At 39.2% G+C, this 26,384-nt stretch overlaps 1 protein-coding gene across 1 annotated transcript in view; it reads right to left on the reverse strand.

The window, feature by feature from the left end:
- Positions 1 to 14,335: 14,335 nt before the first annotated feature.
- Positions 14,336 to 26,384, reverse strand: part of LOC136862531 (leucine-rich repeat-containing protein 15) — a 29,543-nt gene continuing 17,494 nt past the window's right edge. Inside the window, exon 2 of the mRNA XM_067138889.2 lies at positions 14,336 to 16,930. Within this exon, the coding sequence (XP_066994990.2) occupies positions 15,851 to 16,921 (1,071 nt within the window). The 5' untranslated portion in view covers positions 16,922 to 16,930 and the 3' untranslated portion in view covers positions 14,336 to 15,850. The remainder of the gene's footprint in view (positions 16,931 to 26,384) is intronic.

The raw sequence follows: 26,384 nt of genomic DNA on the forward strand, positions 1-26,384 counted from the left end.
ATTTCTCCCTTCAAAAATCTAATTACTTTGTCGAGTTTGAGCCCGTGATCTCAAGATTTAAAAGCCGACAATTTACCCCTAATATACAGAAGAAACTATTCTTTTACGGCGTTACCTAATTTAAAGATCGTACAACTTTCTGGATTTAACCCGCATTGAATATGATTGCCTCAAATATACGAAACATTCTGGAAATTGACCATGACTTATACTATAGCAGGGGGACGTTTGAGCTCCTCCCCTCCCAATGGGATGGCACCTTTGGTATTGTTCGTTTGTGTGCAAGTTGTCTTGTTGACCTCAGTATAATTAAATACCGAATGGCGCAAGTGGAACGTTTTATATTGGAAATGCAATTATACTAGTAAATTGCATGGTTCATTAGAAACAACATTCTTGTGTAATGGAGGATTTATTTTTCTAAACCGGGTGAGTTGGCCGTGCGGTTAGGGCCGCGCAGCTGTGAGCTTGAATCCGGAAGATAGTAGGTTCGATCCCCACTGTCGGAATTACTCAAGATGGTTTTCCGTGGTTTGCTATTTTCACACCAACAAATGTACCTTAATTAAGGCCGCAGCCGCTTCCTTTCCACTCCAGGGCCTTTCATATCCTATCGTCGCCATAAGACCTGTCCACGACCTATCTGTGTCGGTGCCACGTAAAGCCAATTGTAAAATTTATTTTTCTAAGAATGGGAGAACGCAGCTCAAGGATACGTTCCTTTCTCAAGCTAGGTGACAAGGAAGAACACGAGAAGACAGTGAATCAGCTATGTTTATATAACAAAAAAAATTGTTTCGCAAGCGTTGTTTGTCGTATTTCGGATCATCAGGAACTTTGTTTAAGGCATCCAGAAAATTCCCCAATCTTGGATAATGAACGAAAGAGTGTTACGGGTAACCGTACAACTCAAAAACATAAACTCAAGACTAAACTAAAAAGGACTCCGCGCAGGCCTCCGGGGCTAGTCAGTCTCTGCATTGCTACTCAGAGCTTGGGTACATTTTTGTGCACTTCTACCTCATGTGAACAGTGTGCATTTCCTTTAAAATCTTTTTTTTCTTGTTTGTACCATATCATGTCTTCCTTATGTGAGCTACTAATTTGGCAAGTTCATATCCCACTACATCTGTTTGAAAAATATGTTCCCCGGATAGAATTCACGCGCATCCCTTAATGTCATCCAACCACAATATTCTCCTCCTTCCGGGTCCAGGACGACTATCCATGCGACCTTGAAGTATGACGTTTAGGAAATGATACTTTGTCCCATCATTAAGTGACCTAGATATGAGATTTTCCAATTTCACTCTTGTTAAAAGTTTGCGCCTGTCATTAGATTATAGCAGGACATTATTACCTGTATTTGGAACATTTCATATGTGTGGAGTCGACTAGTGGAGTCAAATTTAAGAGTCCAGATGTCTGCTCCCTATGAAGGGACTGACTGCACATAGCATTTCTACATTGTAGAGCGTAGCTTGAAGTTAAGGTTGTCACTGCGTCGAAGTGGCCTCGTTCTATGCTGTGTAGACCGTGCTCTCTCAACACGAGCCCTTATTTCTCTTCTTGAATCAAGGTCTTCTGTAATTGTGGAAGTATTTAAAACAATAACGTCGCACTAACACATCAACGCTTTTCGACGATGCAAGAATGGGAAAGGGCTAGGATTGGGAAGGTAGAAGCCATGGCATTAATTAGCGTAATTGTCTGGCATACAAATGGGGAAGCCTCTTTCGTGGACAGTCGAGATTTCTTCTGAGAACGCAGAGCACAGTTCTCTGCGAAACGTTAAGAATTTCACCGTATTTTCTTGACACGGCATAAGTCCAAAAGCCTATACAGTATCATGTCTACTGTGGTGATGTTATAGGGTACTGAAAGAAATTATTATTATTACAAGTTTATTATATTCTAAATAATTAATCAGAATTAGAAGTTAACTATAAATTAAATGTGTCCTTGCTTCATTCTTGATTCGTTTAAAAGGCCGTGATCTCTTCACATGCAACAATACTGTAAAAAGCATTCCAAACGCCGTGATCGTAGGAAAATTTACTGGGGATGTTACAAAACGGATTTATACAATGCCAGGGGCGTTTCGAATAGCGACGTTGAGATACGAATAAATATCATGAAGAAAGGAGTTCTCACACAGACACACACGTTGTTGAAAAACGGGAAGTAGAAACATAAGTGCTGTTCAGGGAATAAAAAGAATCGCGGAGGAACACCCGAACGAGCCGCCAGGTGCTGTGCTATGAGAAGGATTATAGAACATTACAAACAAACGAGATTTGCTCTCTCTCTCCCGAAAAGAAACACATTGCTAAGAAGTGTTAATCATGTTCAAAGCCTAGGAAAATGTATGAATGTAAAATTCATTTAACATACACTCTAACATTTCATGGCGGGCAGTTTCTGCAGTATGCTTTAGATATAAACGACCCAAATGAAAAAATGACTTTCTTACACAGAAAATGACTCAGGCGTCTATTAGCAGAACATTTTGAACAGTCTCTAGGTTGATTTTCCAGCTGCGTACTATACGATCCACGCAGATGTCTTAGGTTCAATTTTGCCACTATTACATTGCAATTTGTTCTAGGAAAGATATAGAGTATATTATTACAAGTTTATTCTATTCCAAATATTTAATGAAAATTAGTTAACTCTAAATTGAATGCGTCATAGTTTCTTTCCTGGTAAATTCAATTTGGTATGCAATAATGCTATAATTTATTTCTAGTGGTTTAACGTCGCACTAACACATCAACGTCTTTCGACGATGCAAGCATGGGAAAGGACTAGAATTGGGAAGGTAGAAGCCATGGCATTAATTAGCGTAATTGTCTGGCATACAAATGGAAAAGCTATACAACAGCATGTTCAGGGCTGCCGGCGGTGGGTTTCGAACTCATAATCTCCCAAATGCATGCTCACAGCTACGTGATTCTACTCAGGTGACCAGCTCGCTCGGTGTAAATTAATTAGAGCAAGAGTATAATCTGGAATATGCTTTACTAGATAATGATATTTCTGCAACTCCCAAACTACAGTGTAAAAGATGCCTGTTTCACTTTGGCCATTTCATTGTTTACATTTCGAGGCACATGGTAAATCTTGGTCTCAAGCAGAGGTATTGTTGGGAGATCAGAAGTATGCACATGCCCGGTGAGGCACGGGGCGAAGGGGTTTTCACCAGCGGAGCCAGTGACACGGTTGTTACCATAGCAACTCCGCGAGTACTATCCATGCGACTTTATATTATATTCTACTGGCAGCTCTTCGCTCTTGTCAGTTGTAAGCCAGCAAACTACAAAGTGTGAGTCAATGTTTTCGTATAGCAGATAAGAGCCGATCTGTCTGGGCAGAACAGGAAGTTCGTGCTTTCAGGCCACATTCCTCATAGTATCTGTAAGGTGATGATGTAAGTACATACATACGGATACTGTTAGCTTTACCTTTGTCCCACAAGTAGTAAAGATCTATCTGACAATGACAACCATGAAGATGTCCAAGACTTCATAACATATATATATGGAAACGAAGTATATCAGAGGACGCATGATAGAGGAAGGAAACGGGCAGACCCTTTAAGGTACACTCTTCCTATCTAGAATTCATACGACCAGGTACTTAGTGGGATGCAAAGAACAAACAATGCTGTCGAAGGCTGGCATTCAAACTTTCAGAAAATATTTACTATACACAACGCATCCATTTGGAAATTCCTCGAACTTATACAAAGTGATGAAGGGGACAAAGAAATTGATATGTTACATCTATAGGGAGGGAACCGGAACGTTATGTATCATATCAAGAAAACCTATGTACTTTTTACAAATCGCTTTACGTCGCACCGACACAGATAGGTATTAGGGCGACGATGGGAGAGGAAAGGCCTAAGATTGAGAAGGAAGTGGCCGTGGCCTTAGTTAAGGTACAGTTCCAGCATTTTCCTGGTGTGAAAATGGGAAACCACGGAAAACCATCTTCAGGGCTGCCGACAGTGGGGTTCGAACCCACTATCTCCCGGATATAAGCTCACAGCTGCGCACCCAAAACTAAATTAAACTCAAAAAGACATTATCGTCAACAATTACTTATAATATAAATACCATTTGGTGTAAGTTAATTCTATACAATGATGACAGAGGTGTAGAGCAAGAGTTTCAATATTGTAAAATACTTTCACTTCGACATTAACCATTTTTGTTTAGTCTTATATACAGAGTGAACTCGAACTCCACCGACAAACATTCGCACATTGGTCAGGTATAGCTCCCACCTGTGGGTGGGGGCGGTAGAATAACACCCACGGTATCCCCTGCCTGTCGTACGAGGCGAATAAACGGAGCCCCGGGGGATCTGAACTTTGGATGGTGGATTGGCAATCACGGAGCCCTTACCTGAGTTCTGACATTGCTTCCACGTACTTGTGCCTGGCTCCTCGCTTTTATCTATCCTATCCGACCTCTCTTGGTCAACTCTTGTTCTTTTCCGCCCCCGACGCTATTAGGTTTTCGAGGCCTTTCGTGCCCCTTGTCTTCCTTTGGCCGATATCTTCATTTTTCGAAATGTCGGATCCCTGCCATTTTTCTCTCTGATTAGTGTTATATAGAGGATGGCTGCCTAGTTGTACTTCCTCTTAAAACAATAATCTTCACCACCATTAGACTCAACACAAACTCGGATAAAGGTCAGTAAAGTGCATATCTCAAAATCAGATATGAAAATCACGCCGCTCATTCTTCATCCGAGTTTCCTCTTAAAACAATAATCACCACCACCACCACCTCAGGAATACCTTCTGAGTATATCAGTATGAGGGACCCGTGGTTACACCTAAAGCTACCTTGAACATCGCGTCAGAATAAAGGTTAAGCAATAATGAAGAATTCTCGGACACTCCCTCGCCCTCCTGGATTCAATATCAGATGATGTCAGTCCCCATATCGAAATTCTGCGCTTTGTCTTCAGTACATATTCCTGATTTTTAGCACGTACATCCTGTCAACACCAGTTGCCTCGGGTATATCTATCATTATGCGGTCAAACACTTTCTGATAATTGATAAAGCATTCAAGAGCGTCTTTATGCAAGTCGTAGAATTTCTGTAATAGGATGATTATACCAAACTGCAATTCCGTATCACAAAATCTGTGTTACTTTCTGCCAATAGGAAGGGAGACATTACTATTCGTTGAAGGAAACATAAATGTTCGTTTATGAAATTATTTACGTGGGAATTAGAAAGTAAATACTGTAAAGTATACTCGAGAAATCAACTGAATTTGTTCTGGATGGCGTAGCGCTGTCCTGTTGATGAACTGGCGAATAAATTGGGAATACCGTGCCCGTTACCGATTAACACATTTCTGTCCAAAGGAGCACCAAAACATATTTCATTATATGATTTAGAAATAAAGTTACAAATATACACCATGAAATTGTTTTTAAGACAGGATTAAGATGCCTTATTGATATAGGACTCTGGGCTAAAAATAGTTAAGATCTAGTGCCCTATTGAGGACGACTCACATCATCCAAATTAGATTATTTTAAAAATTACTTATAATTTCGTATTTGTGTAATGACAGGTTTTCACTAAAAATTGTGTAGAGGAAACTCGTCTAACAATGTAATATTGAGACTGAATTGGAAATATGATACATGTTTAGAATGATTATAAAAGTAATATTCTCTTAACGCTGAAACGGCTGTAGCATGAGCGCTATTTATTAGGTAATTCAAAACATTATGCTAAAGATCTGGTCTTGCGGACTGTGATAGAAAAGAGAAGTGCTAAGAAAAGACCTGAAAATATTCTCAACAGTGGACTGGTCAAAAATAGCATTTCAGTCCTTCTCACAGACAAAAAAGAAATGCAAGGATTCTGTGCTGTCTCAAACAGATGAATATACTTACCTAGAATCAATGCTTGATCAGAAATTAACCTTGAAGAAACAAGTGGAAAAAACTGGCTCTCGTACTTCTAAATGTGTTTTGAAACGTTTTACAGGTTGTAAATGGAATTGTGCTCGTTCAAGTGTGATACTAACATACCAGAGGTACATCTTGTCAGGAATGACGTACTGCTGCGAAACACTTGTCACAACATCCCTGCATAACCGCATGACCCTGGAACGAGTAAGGTACCAGGCCTTAAGGCTAAGAACTGGTGCGGTAAAGAATACCCACATTGACGCACTGGTTGCTGTCACAAACACCAAGTCATTACCAACAATAACTGAAGAGAGAGCTGTGTTTTCACACGAGAAGATGCTAAGATTGGCTGGTGAAGAAACTTATTTTCTTCTGTCATTTCTGCTGTCTAGTCGTGGGTTATAACAGAAAGTTTCAGCCTGAGGGTTTAGAAATGTTCATAAGTCTCAACAGAGCAGCTAAATTTACATTGCACAATTTGCAAGCTTCTCTGATAGAAATTTTGGTTTCTGGTCGAGCAATAACTGCATCAGTGGTTTCTTCAAAACCTCCAGATCAACCAGAAACCTACAAACGCCCGACCTATTTCTCCGCATGATCTAAACGAAACTAAGGAAGAAACGATAGCGTCATGTACCATTTCAAGGTTACTCGATATAGTGTGTTCCAAGGTACAATAGAGTGCATGTTTAAACAAATACGGCTCTCTATGTTAGAGGTTGTAATGTATCACTTAATTCAGCATATGCTTTTGCTAAGAGACGTAGTGTTTACAGTATGTCTTCTGGTATTTGTTATTTAATTGATCTGTCGCTGTCTAATCTTTGACTTTGACAATATGAAAGTGGCTGATGTATGAGCAATGCTAGTAATGCCAGCTAGTCCCTGCAATGAATGGTGTGAAAATGTTGCTCATAGAGTCGGTTGGTTCATGTATTTGCATTTCAGTGGTCTTGGCAGACTGATATCTAATAGCACATTCTGGCTCAGCAAGGAAAGCAATCGGAAACTACATCACTCCTCATTTCTCTGGTACACCCCTTCAGTGAAGCCTAGACCATATATGAGAGCTAATGGTGGAGCTGTTGATGATCCAATCAGCCTTCGAGCTGAGGACTTAACATACGTACATGCATTTACTCATTTATCCCTATTATACAAGCCAGAAAGCTAACTGACCGACTGACTCACTCACTCACTGACATTAATGTTTACCCACTACCAGATGAGTTAGAAACTTTAAATTTTGCCATTTGATAACTATTAGGCTGTAACCTTAGGAAAATTTCAAAAAAAGTTGAAATTTTTAATATTTAACCCCCCCCGCAGCAAAATGTCGGACGCAAATTCAGGGAGGGTTAGAAAATTGAAATTTGTCAAAATTATACCTTTTACCCTGTAACCGAAGGAGACATTTCAAAAAGTCCCAATGTTTAAAATTTTACCTCCGAAAAATATCTAAATGTTCAGGCAATTTTTATGCCGGAGCAGAACTTTCTTTTGAGGTATTTTGTGGTTAGACGGTAATTCCTATAAAAATGGAAAGCACTAAAATTAAGTGATCTACAACTTTGGTCCTATGACTTTTCGTTGTATCTCGACCTTTTATACCTTAGATTGAACTTCATTCCCCCAGTTTTCGACAATTATTTTTCATTTTCCATATATTACCGATTCACACATTTATAGGACAGACAGAAGCACGAAATTCAGCAAGCTCCTTGCCAAGACTAATGGTCATACGTAAACCAAATTGAATAATTCTAGCTGCCGTACATTTAAAACCGTATGACTGACTGACTGACTGACTGACTGACTTAAATTAAAGAGTGACCACTTTCAGATGAGGTAGAAACTTGAAATTTGGCAAAGTGATAGCTATTAGCCTGTAACCTATGGAAAAGTTCCAAAAAGTACATTTCTTAAAATTTACTCTCTTTCCTAAAACAAAATTGCGGACGCTATGTTGTAGTGCTCTAAAAATTAAAGTTTGGCACAGCTGCAACCGACGGAGAAATTCCAAAAAATTCCAGGGTTCACCTTTTTACCTCCTAAAATTATCGAAATGTGGAGGAAATCTTCGTGACGATGCAGACCATCGTGCCTGGTTATTTTGTGGCTAAACGGCAAGTTCTATCGCCAAATCGACAATACATTCGGAACCCATCATGAAGAGATCTTCAACTTGGTCCCGTGACTTTCAGTCCCATCGTGATCCCTTATGCCTTAGATAGAGCTGCACTTTCTGATTTAACGTCAGTTTTATATGTTTTCCGTAACTAATTTTACTGTTTTGCACACTTATAAGAATGATAGAAGCATAAAATTAGGCAGGCTCATTGGATCATTTGTTGGCTAAAAATGATTTTACCTGTCGTGTAAGAATGGAAAAACGAAAGGAATACGTGGGCACTATACTGAAAGTTAAGCCTAATGTAAGATTCTAAACCAATGTACTGTGTACCTGATGCAGATACGACCAAACGTCAATGAACCAAAACCACGATGCACTTACACTTTTCTCAGAAGCAGTTGAAGAGCTAGGTATATTGTTTATCGACGGTATCCGCAGGGTTTGTATCTACATGGGAGTTCAATATTATATTTTGATAATATTAAAAATAATAAAATGAAAAAGACAAAGCATTACATGTTATGAACATGCAATATTATGTGATCATTCTTTTTTGGGGTGGCAGTTGCTATATACATTATAATTTATTCTATAGAATGCGACAATGTTTATTAAGTAGTGCATTACCCTACTGATGTTTTTAACTTTGAGGTATGAAACGTCTTAAGTTAGACATTAAAGTTGAATTGCGTCGTAATAATCTTCATCACAACATAAATTCTGATGCTGGATAGTATTACGGAATGAGATTGACCACGGTAAAGCTAGAAAAAAGTGTTGTTTATGCTAAAATTCTATTCAGTTCAGTAAGAAAGTGTTTTATTTCAAGAATAGTTCTGGAAATTCTAATGAATCTTCCGTTCTTAAACGGAGGTAATTTCCTCTAAATTCAGCCTTCTCGGTCATAATCAACAAGTCACAGGGTTAAGCTTTACATACAATTGGGACAAATCTCTCCATTCCGCTGTGTAGCCATGGACAACTTCGTACGAGATGTAGCTTTCGCAGAAGTTCGCAGGTCCACAGGTGTCAAGTGCTACACTCAATATGGTCCATAAGAAAATTTCATAATACCTGTATGATTCTGTACAACTGACATGTTTTTTAACATGGGAAGCGTAACTTTTTCGTAAGATAGAAACATTAACATGTTCATTTCAATTTTCCAATTAATTTTACATTCCAATTACGACTGTCGAGAACAGGCTTACGTACTAGTCAGACTATTAAAAAAATATACCGGTACTGTAGATGGTTACAGTAACTAACACAATTTAGTTTCTCTATTATAAGCATTAAAGTGGGCGAAATATCTGCTTTCGATGCTAGCTATTTTGTTACGTCGCCAGCAACCACGCTTGTAAACATAACTAATCCGAACTACCGTCAGTGCTACCAACTGTCAATTTTTACAATTTGGTAATCTCTGAACTCGCTGGATAGCAGCACAAATCAGAACAAATATGCCGCAGGGTACAACAGTCTCATCTACCAGTGATTCCCTGAAATTATTACACCCTATTGGTGGTTAATTGCCGGCCCCGCAAGGTAGGGGTATTGTGCGTGCCTCTTACCCAGAGGTCTCGGGTTTGATTCCCGGCCAGGTCAGGGAATTTTACCTGGATCTGAGGGCTGGTTGGAGGTCCACTCAGCCTACGTGATTACAGTTAAGGAGCTATCTGACGGTGAGATGGGGCCTCGATTAAGAAATCCAAGAATAATGACCGAGAGGATTCGTCGTGCTGACCACACGACACCTCGTAATCAGCAGCCCTTCGGGCTGAGCAGCGGTCGCTGGTAGGCTTTGGTTTTGGTTTATTGGTGTTAATTATGATTGGCTACGTTTATTTGTAGTGGACGAGGGTAGCTACTGTACAGCCTCAACTCGAGACAAACATTAAGTGGTGTTTTACCTCACCTAGTTCATTTGGCATGCTTAGAACATGCTTTTAGTTGTTCTACTTAGACAATACGTAATGGATATACAGTGGGAAATCGGTTAGTGGTCCTTTGTTCATTCACCAGAGGTGTAGTCATTGCGTTCCTTAAAAGACGACCGTCCTTCCAGTATTGGCCAATGCCTGAGAAATTTTTGAAATGAAATATTACGTCCGTGTGGTTCTCATTCTACGCAAAAACGCAGATGCTGTAGCTACAATCATGATACAAAAGTCATTGAAACTAAAATTTGTTTACTTATTATAATAATCTTCGTCACTGAAATAAAACCAAAAGAATGATTTGACTCTATCCGTTCCTAAAATTATTTGCTGTTACAAGAATTGAGCCAAGAGAAGAACATTATTTACACTTAAAAAGCAAGTGGCTGAGCATACCAATGGTTTTGTCACAATCTGGACCTAACGAAACAGACCAATGGTCTTGTCACAACCTGGATGTAACCAATCCAGACCAATGGTCTTGTCACAAGCTGGATCTAACCAATCCAGACCAATGTCCTTGTCATAAGCTGGATCTAACCAATCCAGACCAATGGTCTTGTCACAAGCTGGATCTATCCAATCCAGACCAATGGCCTTGTCATAAGCTGGATCGAATCAATCCAGACCAATGGTCTTGTCACAATCTGGACCTAACCAATCCAGACAAATGGTCTTGTCGCAAGCTGGATCTAACCAATCCAGACCAATGGTTTTGTCACAATCTGGATCTATCCAATCCAGACCAATGGTCTTGTCACAAGCTGGATCTAACCAATCCAGACCAATGTCCTTGTCATAAGCTGGATCTAACCAATCCAGACCAATGGTCTGGTCACAAGCTGGATCTATCCAATCCAGACCAATGGCCTTGTCATAAGCTGGATCGAATCAATCCAGACCAATGGTCTTGTCACAATCTGGACCTAACCAATCCAGACAAATGGTCTTGTCGTAAGCTGGATCTAACCAATCCAGACCAATGGTTTTGTCACAATCTGGACCTAACGAAACAGACCAATGGTCTTGTCACAACCTCGATGTAACCAATCCAGGCAATGGTCTTGTCACAAGCTGGATCTAACCAATCCAGACCAATGGTCTTGTCATAAGCTGGATCTAACCAATCCAGACCAATGGTTTGTCACAAGCTGGATCTAACCAATCCAGACAAATGGTCTTGTCGTAAGCTGGATCTAACCAATCCAGACCAATGGTCTTGTCATAAGCTGGATCTAACTAATCCAGACCACTGGTTTTATCACAATCTGGACCTAACGAAACAGACCAATGGTCTTGTCACAACCTGGATGTAACCAATCCAGACCAATGGCCTTGTCACAAGCTGGATCTAACCAATCCAGACCAATGGTCTTGTCATAAGCTGGATCTAACCAATCCAGACGAATGGTCTTGTCACAAGCTGGATCTAACCAATCCAGACAAATGGTCTTGTCGTAAGCTGGATCTAACCAATCCAGACCAATGGTTTTATCACAATCTGGACCTAACCAAACAGACCAATGGTCTTGTCACAAGCTGGATCTAACCAATCCAGACCAATGATATTGTCACTAGACAAACCTAACCAATATGGCAGCGGTCTTATCACTAACCGGATCTGTGTTCCTAAATAATTAGCAGCCTTGTGTAGGACGCTATGTTGTCGTGTGAGAAAGGCCATGTGGATTTCTAAATTGCGAGCTCTTGCGTTTGCTCATGGGACGGTTTTGGGACAGTCACCGAATTCGTACGTTTTAGTTTACCGGAGCAGGTAAAAGCAGCTGAGTTTGTGCAACCTCAAACTTTTTAAAGCAGTGTATGAATCGGTGGGTCCACTGAGTAAAGAAGGATTGAAGTCATCAAGCTTTCCACGAACATTTGGGAAGAAGCTGATAATAACAATAATAGAAAATTTCTATAATAATAATAATAATAATAATAGTAAATTTATTCAATTAGTTTTCAAGTCCGTGTTACATCCAATGATTCTACGCATTTGTATACACACTTCTTGCACAACATTTACGGTACCAGGACCGCCTCCATCTGGTCCATCATTGTTTGCAAGTCCTCCGTCCACAACTCGTTATTCAAGTTGCCTCGTCTGAAGTCGATTAGCACACTCTCACATGTTCGTTTTAGTACAATGGTCTGTAGGTAGGCCTGTAGCTGTTTGCTCACTTCCAATTTGTCCATGTGCCTCTTGAACAAGTTGGTGACTAGCCCGTCCCACGTTATTACCACAGGGACCATCGTCACCTTGGCTCCATTGTATATAAGTGAGAGTTCACTGGCTAGCATCTTGTACTTTCTTCCTTTAGTGGTTTCCCGGGATATTTTTGTTTGTGATTCCAACTTCAATTAATAGGATTTCATTCTTTACAAGGTCATGTATCATCAGATCCGGTTTATTGTGTTCAGTGCGAAGCTCAGTCTGTATGATAACGTCTGACTTTATTCTAATCCGCTGATTGGATATGACATTTTCAACTTTATAGTTCTAATAATAATAATAATAATGGCGTGTGGCCTCCGAAGAGGCCAGGTGTGGTTCTTTGCACTTGACGGCATACAGGCGACCTGCGCGTATGAGAAGATGGGGCCTTACCTATGATAAATTCTAAAGACTGCATACTTACCCAGCGCCCGAGCCATCGGAATTAACCAATGAAGACTAAAAAATCCATCTCGTCAGGAATAAAATCGGCTACCCACTGGACCAAAAGCCAGCACGGTAAACATTTAGCCATGGAGCCAAGCTGAAGATGATTTTACAGTGAATATATATGTGGAAACTTTTCACACAATTGTTTTATTCCATTATTATTCATTCGAAAGACAATTCCACTTGGGTAAGGTGGGACAGAGAGGAGGACAGTTGGGCGAACAGCAGACATGTCAGTGGTTCGAGTACTGTCACCACATGAGTTTCGTACTATATTAGTATTTGTTTATTAGTATTTATTGAACATAACAGGCAAATTAGCCCCGATACATGTTCACAAAGACAACTGACAACAAAATAAGAGAAGAGAAATACAAAATTCCTGGGCATGAGGTTCATTGGACACCCCAGAAACATGACACTCCCAATGGAGGGTCACCACAGCAGTCATCCTCAATCCCTATTGTTGGGAGATCAGAAGAATGCACATGCCCGGTGAGGCACGGGGCGAAGGGTTTTCACCAGTAGAGCCAGTGACGCAATGGTTACCATAGCAACTCCGCTACTGCCCAGGCGACTTTATATTATCTTCTACTGGCAGTTCTTCGCTCTTGTCAGTTGTAATCCAGCAAACTGCAAAGTGTGAGTCAATATTTTCGTGTAGCAGATAAGAGTAGATAAGAGCCGATCTGTCTGGGCAGAACAGGACGTTCGTGCTTGCAGCCCACAATCCTCATTCTTGCATTCTTCTCATCTCTACACAGTACATGTCACGTCCATCGTCTACACTTAATATTAAGAAACAAAATAAATGAACAGTAACTTTAATAAAATAAAAGCAAGGAATAATATTAATGGCAATCTACTGCTACTGTCCGGCCGTGTCATCACCCCTGGTGAGAAGAAGCCGCCCTCCCGATGATGACACGACCGGCCATATCCGTGAGGCTCTAAGGAAGACCCCAACAATTTTACCAGATGACAGTGCGTTTCTCTCACCATTCCATTGGGGCCGGCCACGTGAAACTAAAGCCGATTTCCTCCCATATCCCTCCCCTCACATTTCTCCCTTCTTTTACATATTTGGGATGGGCCCGTCCCACCCCGTTCTCTTACGGTTATGTCCTGTTCTCCCTTGCCCATCACTCCTTACCATCTCCTACTATGGCATACTGTATTACCGACAGGATTTTAGAGAGGAATTTGTGAGTGCTACAAATGTAAAACCAACAGGACGAATTCCGAATGGAACGTGTGTTGATCATTCAGGCGCTAGCGATGATAGCGCAAAACGAACCACTGTATTACCAATGTCTGATCGACTGACAAACAGAGCAGTCATAGACTTTGTACCTGGTGACAGAGGTGGATGCAGAGCACCATATGTGAAAAGGCTTGGTATGGCCGAGTGCAATCTTATTTTAAATACCTACCTAATAAAAGAACCAAAAGGAAACTGCTGTTAACGTTGTATTTCTATGATTGTCCAGTAACATTGCAAATGTTTGTAAATATAAACAATTTATTGGTTTATTTCAGCATTTGCTAAGACACGAACAAAAGCCTGGGACAGGAAATACTCTATATGGGTGAATAACATTTGGAAGTTAAAAAAAAGTTGTTTTTTTTTCCTTTGTGTATGGGTATGGGTACAATGAAATACAATATTTATGAAAGAGATATATTTATACACATTATGAAGTAATAACAGTTCTAAAATCTAGAACTGAGGAGCGCCTCCGAGGATTTGAAGTCTGTCTAATAACGTCGTATTCTAAAAGAGGTAGAGATAGTTTGGTATTCTTCGTGCACAAAATATTGAACTTAGTTATTAGGTAATAGAGGAACAGTAGAGAAAATTAAGAATGGGGAGGGTTAATTGAATTCCTTACTTTTAGATGATACATTACTGGAGATTTCTTATGTTTATCAATTGAGAAAATTATTTACTAGCGCTAGATTAACTCACGGTTCTTAGTTTCACTTCACAAGTCTTTATATATTTGCATTACATATTAATTGTATAGAATGTCATTTAGGTTTCTAATATTATTTGTACTCTTAACAAGGCACCAGTATGTCAACACACTTATATTCCCTCCCATTAAAGGCAAATCACTTATCTTATAACTAATACATGGGAGTACTCAATCAAATTACAATGTAAATAGATTCCTACGCTTCCTTTCTTTGTAATCTAGTTTTCAGTCGCATATTGTTTCGTAAGTGAGGTACTTGAACCTCAATTAAAACACATTAAGTACCATCTTTACAATCTGTCTTACGGAGTTCCCGAAATTTCATAATAGTTATCTATAGACTTTTATAAACAATCCCTGAATTTCGTGTTTTGTAATGAAAAATGTGTTCTGCTTCCTATTCGGAAATAACACAGTTAAATGCAATTGATATGATTGAAATGAGCTGATGATTGCATACGATAGAGAGAAATATAACCTAAAAAATAAAATAGGCAATTCGATGTGATGATAAGCCCTAGAGGGAACATTTTACAATTCTTCGAGAACATTTGCGAACAGTTTGATTTGTCGAAGGCCTTCATGACAGACACTTCAACAGCTGTACTGAATGAATCTACCGGAATATTGAGACACCACTCATGTCTGTTATTATCCTTCACACTCTGGATTACAAAAATTATCTCAAGCGTCAGTTTTAACCTGTGACTACGGAACTGAGCGTACAATAATCATCTCTTGTCACAGTACTCCTTTCCTCCATGGGAATCTGAATTTGGCTCAGGAAGATTTAAAAATAACGCAATGATTATAGCTGCTGTCTGGCAGTGAGATGGAAAATTTTCCTTATTTTCCTAAAGAAACGAAAGTCTCCAAAATACATTGATACTCAATGAATATTTTCTAACATAAATAGAATTTTACTTCGAGCTTTGGCACTAGTAAACTGTTCCTTGAAAGCATAGACACTTGGTCAGAGATATTCATACGAATTTTGCAGTAGTCATTTTAGCAAACTTTGTAACATATGTAAATACAGTCACGCGATACTCGTAGAGAACGCTGTCACGTGATGAATATCCTTGCTAACAGATTACCAGAGAAATGTTGCTCAATAGAACTATCAGGTCTGATTCAGATTTTTGGCTTTTGTATAATTATTATCGTTATCATCTGCACATCACTTTTCTAAAACAGTTCGTCTTTTGTTGATAAAAGTATAGTCTTTCAAGGGATTGCCCCGAACATTCACATAAATTAATTGCGAATTTCCCAAGAAGACTTCCTTCGCAATAGAACTGATGTTATTGTCTGACAGTCTCAGAAAGTTCAAATTCCTTAAATAACTAAATACGCGTTTATCTGATATGGACTGGAGGTTATTGTTGCTTAAGTCTATATTCCGAATATTACTTACAATATCTTTTCGGCCGAACACAGGTGTAAGTAATTTTTCAATCTGATTGTTCTGTAAATGCAATTGCACTAAACTTGGAACTTTCCATATCCCATGTATTTGCTGAAGATGATTGTCATTGGCCTTCAAAGTTGTTAGCTTCTTTGAATGACTCAGTGTGTTAGCTTTCAAAGTAAGAAGTTTGTTGTGTGACAAATCCAGTTCGACTAATTCCTTCAGACATGAGAATGTAGAATGCCACATTTTCTCTATTTTATTATGGTGTAATACAATTTTTTCAATTTTAGAATCGAAATCTGGACTGCTACAAAATGACGTTTTCTCTAGTTTGTCAATTAAATTATGTTGCAGGTGTAATATTCTTAAATTAGGAAGCTTGTCAATAAATCTTACTCTAGATATTTTGTTATTATTCAGACGAAGTACGTTTAACTCGGAATTATTAAAAGTTTCTTTATGAATGGAGGATATATTGTTATTTTGAAGATCAAGAATCCGGAGAAGGTTCAGATTATAGAAAGCTCCACGATGCAACTTCTTAATAGGACTGCCTGTTAGCTTCATTTCTTGTAAAGTCGAGAGTTCTGAGGAACGAAATGCTGCTGGTGGTACTTCTGTAGCTGAAATATTGTGCAAGTATAGTAGTTCCAGACTGCGACCGAAACTGTTGATTCGAAAGTGGCGTAAATCATGTAGATCCTTCCCAGTACATAAAGCAAACGTATCGCCTTCACACGTGCAATGGGGCGAGCAACCATCACTCGCTGCAGCTGCTCTTGTTGCTGGTGGTGTCAGTGAATAGAGCAGTGTAAAGGAGACGATCAGCAGCACCATGGCGAGGTCCTGAAACAACATTCAACATTGTTTATTACTTACAGTGAAAAAGTTTCCAGAGTATGATTTAAAATTTCATATACATTTTCAGCTTATAAGGTCGTATCGAGTATGTTCGCCTCGTTTCGGAAGTGTTACCGATTGTAGTTTGAGGTGATCCAGTGCGAGCCTCAGTGGAGGGCCAGTCGCCTTGTCTGGGCGACTGGATGATACAATAGTCACCCAGAGATGTCATGGTATCAATCTGCGATAAACTTCCGTACAGCGTACATAGTGATAGTTCCTCACACAGCAGTAATAGATCGATATGGTGCGTTTCATAACTTGTGAATTAACAGAGCAGCGTATATTCATGTGCTATAGATTTTTAAAGCACTAATCTACTGGGAGAATGTGAAAAGAATTATGTGAACAGTTTCCTTGAGCGTGAGTGCCAACGCGTTTCAGAATTAAGAAAATAGTAATCAAATTCAAAACTGTCAGCCAATTTCTAAACAAACAACAATTAACAATCGGCCGTCTTACGAAATTTTTCAGGATATTTGTGAAAGGCCAGGGTGATTCCCTTGAAAATATTTCAGGAAATTGGCTCAGCAAAGTCAGGTTCCATACTCATCTGCACAGTGGGTGGCAAAAAAAGTAAAATTTAAACTTACAAAGAAACAAAAGTGCAAAGTTTAAGCCTAAGATATCTAGCCACAAGGAAACATTGTTGCACTTGATTTCTTCAGTCTTTCAACAGTGGCGAATTAAATCTTGAATTAGTTCTGTTTTCTGACGAGGGAGGATTAATTACATGGACGTGTAAATTCCAAAATATACTACATTATATCTGTCACGTCATAGTCCAAGAATAATTAATGAAAATCCACTTCATTGCCTTAAAATTGTTGCAATTTTAGTACAGAAACTTCGGGCTGAGCAGCAGTCGCTTTGTAGGCCAAGGCCCTTCAGGGCTCTAGTGTCATGGGGTTAGGTTATTAGCACAGAAATAATTGTAAGGGTCAATGTTTTTGAACGGCACAATTAATTCTAATCGGTATACAGAATTAATACTGAACAAGTTCTTTCCTTTACTGACTGAACAGCAAAAGTCACTCAGATATTTGTAGCAATGTGGGTCTAATGCACATAACGCCGTAATTCAATTAATGCAGTGCGTGATGTTTTCGGGGGTGAAAAAATTCATGCAGTGTAAGCGACAGCTCGCTCTCCCTATTGAAAACCCTGCGACTTTTATTTTAGGGTGGTTTGAAAGGTCGAGTGTACAGAAGTAATACCCGCATCATAGAATAAGTGGAAATGCAATTCGCACCGAAATTTTGAAGATTCATGAGGCTGAATTGCGGATAGTGAAACGGAACAGGATAAAACGGGATACGTAAAGACTCAACATGGGGATAACTCTCGGAAAAACAGTAGAAGAGGGCAAGGTTTAGGGGAAGTCCGTGTGATTTGGACCACTTAATTTTAAACGACCATAACTTAACTCTATAGATCGTAATGAAAATTTCTCAAATTTCATACACGATAATGAATACAATGTATTAAATGATTTGTTGAAAATAAATGTTAATATTATTTTTAGGATTTGTTTAAAAGTAACACTTATTTTAAAATGAGTTATCGTGAAATTTAGACCGATAGCGTGTAACTTGGACCAGTTGATCGTGTAATTTGAATTGGTAAATATAAACACTTACAAGTTACTTAATTTTTATTTATTTATTTATTTATTTATTTATTTATTTATTTATTTATTTATTTATTTATTTATTTATTTATTTATTTATTTATTTATTTATTTATTTATTTATTTCACTTTCGGCAAATCAGTGGTGAAGTTAGAGCACTATGAATTGTGTTCGTCACTTTTGGCATGTAGGATAATAATAAAACAATTCATCGTGAATTTTGGGGCTTTTTTCATGACCCCAATTTTTGTAACTATTACACTAAATCCAATCGTCGACATAATTATTGTCACATACAATACAAACTGTTTTTTTATTTTTTTCTTGCGTTTGCAGTGAACACATTCCCAACCGCTGTCGTTAAGGCAAGATCGTTTGCTGCTATGCACTTCCCCCCCTGTGGGTGGGGGCGGTAGAATAACACCCACGGTATCCCCTGCCTGTCGTAAGAGGCGACTAAAAGTGCCACAGGCGCTCTGAACTTTGGAGCGTGGGTTGGCGACCACGGGCCCCTTAGCTGAGTCCTGGCATTGCTTCCACTTACTTGTGCCAGGCTCCTCACTTTCATCTATCCTATCCGACCTCCCTTGGTCAACTCTTGTTCTTTTCCGACCCCGACGCTATTAGGTTTGCGAGGGCTAGGGAGTCTTTCATTTTCACGCCCTTCGTGGCCCTTGTCTTTCTTTGACCGATAACTTGATTTTTCGAAAAGTGTCGGATCCCTTACAATTCTCCCTCTGATTAGTGTTATATAGAGGATGGTTGCCTAGTTGTACTTCCTCTTAAAACAATCCCCACCACCACCTCATCCCGAAGGCCTGCAGATTACGAGGTGACATGGGGTCAGTACGACGTATCCTCTTGGCCTTTATTCTTGGCTTTCTAGTCTGGGGCCGCCATTTCACTGTCGGATAGCTTTTCAATTGTAATCTCGAATCAGCCCTTAGATCCAGGTAAAATCGCTAAACTGGCCTAGAATCGAACCGGGGGCCTCCGGGTAAGAGGCAGGCTCGCTAGCCCTACATCGCAGGGCCTGCCTCGAATTATGAAACAAGTTCTTTTAGAATAACCAGTAAAACTACGAAGAAACGTAATTATTAATATTTTTCAACAGTCCAAATTACACACCCTCTTGTAGTCCAAATTATACGACATGCAAAGATCTAATCAAAAACTAAATAATATGCAAAGTACTTAACATTTATGAATGAAACTACGTTTAAACCTACCTACATATTTCATCAGTGCTTGTAAAAGCTAAACACTCTCTTGGCTGAAGTAACTACTTCATGAACTTACGAGGAATGTGAGTATTAACACAGGTTTCCTCTTCCTATTTCAACCTTAAGTCAATTAGCAAAACAACTTCCTGGTAGAAAGCTATTCCCGGCTGTCTTGCTGACTCTGCCTCAGACAGGGGTGAACAAACTAGCCAATACCTAAAATAGTGTCGGTCCAAATTAAAAGCCACACCATATTTCACGGACTTCTCCATATGGACAGCAAAGCCTTAAAAGACGTAAGTTACGGGAGAGGTCATATAATGATGTTCTTCACATCTTGTGAAGTACAGGAGGTAGAAGTGATAAATAGTCAGAACATCAATTTAAAAATATATTAAGTGGAGTTTGTACATTAAGTATCGTGATTATAGCAAAATTATTTCACTTAACTTAGTTTGCCTCGGTTAAAGAGGAAAGACCTCTGAAACCCGATAGTTATACCTCCTTAAGTTCATTCTAGGCAAGTGTGGGTTAGGTAAATAAGTTCCAGCTTGTGGCGAGAGTATGGAAACGTTCAGCATCACATGATTCAGGATCAATGATAAATTGATGACTTTTTACACAGAGGGAGAAAGTAAACCGAAACAATATTCTCTCGTTTTCTCCTCATCCATCTTGTTGCGCCACGTACCGTCATTGACTTGGTGACCCGAGATTTATCCGACTGTTTAGGTCACTAAGGTGCCATGAATACCAGTACCGTGATAAAGTCGAACCAAGTCAAAAATATCTGGAAAACTCTTAATGGCTGTATGTATTGTCCGACAGCCTCATGGTGCATGAGTTAGCGTGCATGTCTCTTATCCTGATCAGTCCAAGGACGTTAATTCTGGACTTGCGGCTGCAACGGCGTTCGCTCATCCTCATGAGACCAATTGAGATACATTTTCTTAATTATTAACAAGTACATCGCAGTTGGGAAAAATCCCGGAGGCAATGGTCACTTACAGTAGTATGATATAAAGGTAAAGCTAACAACAACAACAAACAAAATTACAACAACAAAAATATAACAAGCAATTCCATGAAAATAAAATATTACATAAAATATTAATAGTTTAACATTCTTAAGTACATTCAGTGCTTAACATTACAATACTATAGGTTGAGCTTACTGTTAGCTTAACACTACAAGTGATAATAAAGTTAAAAACTAACTACCCAACAACACCACCACAACAACAAGAGAGCAATAAGCAATTCAATGGAAAGAAAATATTACAAGAAATACTACTAGTTTAACATTCTAAATCCAGCATCATAATATATATACGAATTTACACACAACTTAAATATTTCCAGTGCTTAACACTACGACTTACAATACTATTGGTTGAGCTTACTAGTGGCTTAACATTACAAGTGATAATAAAGTAAACTTAAAACATAACAACCAAACAACAACTACCACAACAACAGGAGTACAACCAGCAATTCCATGGAAATATGGGAAGGACAGCTGATTCAGAAAGTGATGGAACCAACCAGAGGGAAAAATATCCTGGATGTGGTGCTGATAAAACCAGATGAGCTCTATAGGGAAACTGAAGTAATAGATGGTATTAGTGATCATGAAGCTGTTTTTGTGGTAGTTAAAAATAAATGTGACAGAAAGGAAGGTCTTAAAAGTAGGACTATTAGGCAGTACCATATGGCTGATAAAGCAGGCATGAGGCAGTTTCTAAAAAGTAACTATGATCGGTGGAAAACGGTAAATAAAAATGTAAACAGGCTCTGGGATGGGTTTAAAGAAATAGTTGAGGAATACGAAAACAGGTTTGTACCTTTAAGGGTGGTAGGGAATGGTAAGGACCCAACTTATTATAATAGAGAAATAAAAGGACTAAGAAGGAGGTACAGATTGGAAAGAAATAGAGTTAGAAATGGCTGTGGAAGTAAGGAGAAATTGAAGGAACTTACTAGAAAATTGAATATAGCAAAGAAGGCAGCTAAGGATAACATGATGGCAAGCATTATTGGCAGTCATACAAATTTTAGTGAAAAATGGAAGGGCATGTATAGGTATTTTAAGGCAGAAACAGGTTCCAAGAAGGACATTCCAGGAATAATTAATGAACAAGGAGAGTGTGTATGTGAGGATCTTCAAAAGGCAGAAGTATTCAGTCAGCAGTATGTATTGTTGGTTACAAGGATAATGTCCAGATAGAGGAGGAGACTAAGGCCAAAGAAGTATGGAAATTTACATACGATAACAATGACATTTATAATAAGATACAAAAGTTGAAAACTAGAAAAGCGGCTGGAATTGATCAGATTTCTGGGGACATACTAAAGACAATGGGTTCGGATATAGTACAATATCTGAAGTACTTATTTGATTTTTGTTTGTTCAGAGGAGCTATACCAGATGAATGGAGAGTTGCTATAGTAAGCCCTGTGCATAAAGGAAAGAGTTATAGACATAAAGCTGAAAATTACAGGCCAGTAAGTTTGACGTGCATTATATGTAAGCTTAGGGAAGACATTCTTTCTGATTATATTAGACAAGTTTGTGAAATTAATAACTGGTTCGATAGAAGGCAGTTCGGTTTTAGGAAAGGTTATTCCACTTAAGCTCAACTTGTAGGATTCCAGCAAGATATAGCAGATATCTTGGATTCTGGAGGTCAAATGGACTGTATCGCGATTGACCAGTCTAAAGCATTTGATAGGGTGGATCATGGGAGACTACTGGCAAAAATGAGTGCAATTAGACTAGACAAAAGAGTGACTGAATGGGTTGCTATACTTCTAGAAAATAGATCTCAGAGAATTAGAGTAGGTGAAGCTTTATCTGACCCTGTAATAATTAAGAGGGGAATTCCTGAAGGCAGTATTATTGGACCTTTATGTTTTCTTATATATATATAAATGATATGAGTAAAGGAGTGGAATCGGAGGTAAGGCTTTTTGCGGATGATGTTAGTCTCTATAGAGAAATAAACAAGTTACAAGATTGTGAGCAACTGCAGCGTGACCTCGAAAATGTTGTGAGATGGACAGCAGGCAATGGTATGTTGATAAACGGGGTTAAAAGTCAGGTTGTGAGTTTCACAAATAGGAAAAGTCCCCTCAGTTTTAATTACTGAGTTGATGGGGGTGAAAGTTCCTTTTGTGGATCATTGTAAGTATCTAGGTGTTAATATAAGGAAAGACCTTCATTGGGGTAATCGCATAAATGGGATTGTAAATAAAGGGTACCGATCTCTGCACATGGTTATGAGGGTGTTTAGGGGTTGTAGTAAGGATGTAAAGGAGAGGGCATATAAGTCTCTGGTAAGACCACAACTAGAGTATGGTTCCAGTGTATGGGACCCTCACCAGGATTACCTGATTCAAGAAATGGAAAAAATCCAAAGAAAAGCAGCTCGATTGGTTCTGGTTGATTTCCGACAAAAGAGTAGCGTTACAAAAATGTTGCAAAGTTTGGGTTGGGAGGAATTGAGAGAAAGAAGAAGAGCTGCTCGACTAAGTGGTATGTTCCGAGCTGTCAGCGGAGAGATGGCGTGGAATGACATTAGTAGACGAATAAGTTTGAGTGGCGTTTATAAAAGTAGGAACGATCACAATATGAAGATAAAGTTGGAATTCAAGAGGACAAATTAGGGCAAATATTCATTTATAGGAAGGGGAGTTAGGGATTGGAATAACTTACCAAGGGAGACGTTCAATAAATTTCCAATTTCATTGAAATCATTTAGGAAAAGGCTAGGAAAACGCGCCCATTTTTCAATCGTATCTAAATCCTGCTGAAGCAATAGTTCGTCCTCCTCTGTTTCTATCTCCCGATATATACAGCAATCATCAGCAAAGAGGCACACTTCCGATTTTATCGGATCAGGCATATCATTCATGAAAAGTATGAAACGAACTGGCCCAATATCGCTACCCTGAGTCACACCAGACGTAATGTTTATTGGAGAAGATAGCGTTTCTCTCACTCGCACCCTCTGAGATCTTCCATTGTCGAGTTCTCGTATCCATTTCACAGCTCTGATGTTAATGTCCGTAGTACGACATCAAATGTCTTAGCAAAAGCTATTAATTCTGCATCAATCCTTTGACCCATTGTCCAATTAATCCGATATATTTTGACATACGGAACAGAGCTGGCTTTCAAAGGAGAAGCCTTACCTAAAACCATGCTACCCCTTAAATATCGTTCCAGAAGAGTCCCATTTTAACCTCAAATAATCCGTGTAGTCTCAATACTCACGAGTATCAAAATTCACGTATATTCCAAACAGAGGATTATAGAGAACATGTTTCTATACCTGGGCCAGTCTCGAAACTCACGAGCAGGACCAGTTCTTCTTTGAATTGATAAATGCCCATCCTACTAGTGATGGGATAATCGAATAATTTTAATAATCGAATAACTTCCATCCGATTATTTAAATAATCGAATAAATAATTTAAATAAGATAATCGAATGACTTTTAAATATCCTTCATTAAATCGTGTAGAATAATCGGATGCGTCCTGAATAATGTTTTCGGTGTAAGTGCGTCGGGTGGATAATCCATTAAAATAAGCTAATAGGCGAGCTCTTACGAAAAATAGAAACACTTTTTTTCTTCCAGCCCATGAAGTCTAATGCTGAAGAAGGCACAAATACACAGCCCCCCGAGCCATAGGAATTCTTTCTATCTTAATCTGCTCACCGTCCAAGGGTCAGTTTTTCCCTCGGACTCAGCGAGGGATCCCACTTCTACCGCCTCAAGGGCACTGTCCTGGAGCTTCAGACTCTGGGTCGGGGTATACAACTGGGGAGGATGACCATTACATCGCCCAGGCGGCCTCACCTACCTTGGTGGGGGATGGCAAGATAGGAAGGGATAGACAAGAAAGAGGGAAGGAAGCGGCCGTGGTCTTAAGTTAGATACCATCCCGGTATTTGCCTAGAGGAGAAGTGGGAAACCATGGAAAACCACTTCCAGGATGGCTGAGGTGGGAATTGAACCCACGTCTACTCAGCTGACCTCCCGAGGCTGAGTGGACCCCGTTCCAGCCCTCGTAGGCCTACCACATTTCAAATTTAATTTAATAGAGATGACGCTTCCCAAGCAATTTTTTTGCTAATTGCTTTACGTCGCACCGACACAGATACGGTAGGTTTTATGGCGACGATGTGTCAGGGAAGGGCTAGGAGTGGGATGGAACCGGCCGTGGCCTTAATTAAGGTGCAGCCCCAGCATTTGCCTGGTGTGAAAATGGGAAACCACGGAAAACCATTTTCGGGGCTGCCGACAGTGGGGTTCGAACCTACTATCTCCCGAATACTGGATACTGGCCGCACTTAAGCGACTGCAGCTATCGAGCTCGGTCTTCCCAAGCAAAATCCAAAGCCTATAACTACTCAGGTCTTAAATGAACAGGTTGTAACTCCTATTTGGTTCAACTTAATAACAGAGTGTTGAGAAGGTGGATCCTTCCTCTATTTAATATTGTATTTTCTCTCCCTTTAATCTTCGTATATATTTGAAAAAAAGGGTTCCAGGAATTTCAATTTTCATTTAGGATATTGTCAAGATATTTCCCTTCAGCCACTTTCTTTTATGCTATTAAAACCTTCAGCAAACTTCTATACTCCGCTTTGCACGCTTCGTTATTATTTCTTCTGTTGAACGCTCTCCTAGTCCTAACTTTAAGCTTCCTAATAGTCGCGGTGTAGTACGGAGGATATAAATTTTCCGTAATTATCTTTTTGGGAACGAATTTATTCAGTCCAGTATTTAAAATGGTTTTGAAATTCTGCCAAACAACCTACATCCCCTTACCCTTCTTTGACAAGTTATTATAGCACAACCTTAAATATTTTTGAAAACCTACGGAGTCTCCCCTCGCATAGCACCAAATAGTCTTGGAAATTCCCACATGCCTCGTAGTACAAGTTTCCCAAGAGAGATCGAGTACTACTGCACTGTGGTCCCTAATCCCCTGAATTACGTCATCCGGTCTGACTAGAAAAACATAAAAAATTGCTCGTTTACGTGTTTTCTTCTGAAATATGACAAGAGAGACATCAAATCCGTTCGTGAATACCAAACAATACCATTGAAGATATCACCACGCTGATTAATGTAACCCTTCCATAATTGCATACCATGTGACTGGGTGGTAGACGTCTTAGCAGGCCAATTCCTTATAGAATATAACAATTTTAACTGAGCGAGTTGGCAGTGTGGTTAGTATCATGTAGCTGTGAGCTTGCATTCGTGAGATGGTTCGTTCGAATCCCACTGTCGGCAGCCCTGAATATAGTTTTCCGTGGTTTCCCATTCTCACACCACACAAATGCTGGGTATGCATCTTAATTAAAGCCGCGGTCACTCCCTTTCTACTCGTACCTAAGTTTACCTTTGTCGGTGTGATGTAGAGCAAATTGTAAATAATAATAATAATAATAATAATAATAATAATAATAATAATAATAATAATAATAATAATAATAATAATAATAATAATAATAATAACATGGATATT

This window comes from Anabrus simplex, chromosome 1 (genome assembly GCF_040414725.1).
Source record: "Anabrus simplex isolate iqAnaSimp1 chromosome 1, ASM4041472v1, whole genome shotgun sequence".
In the NCBI taxonomy this organism is placed as follows: domain Eukaryota; kingdom Metazoa; phylum Arthropoda; class Insecta; order Orthoptera; family Tettigoniidae; genus Anabrus; species Anabrus simplex.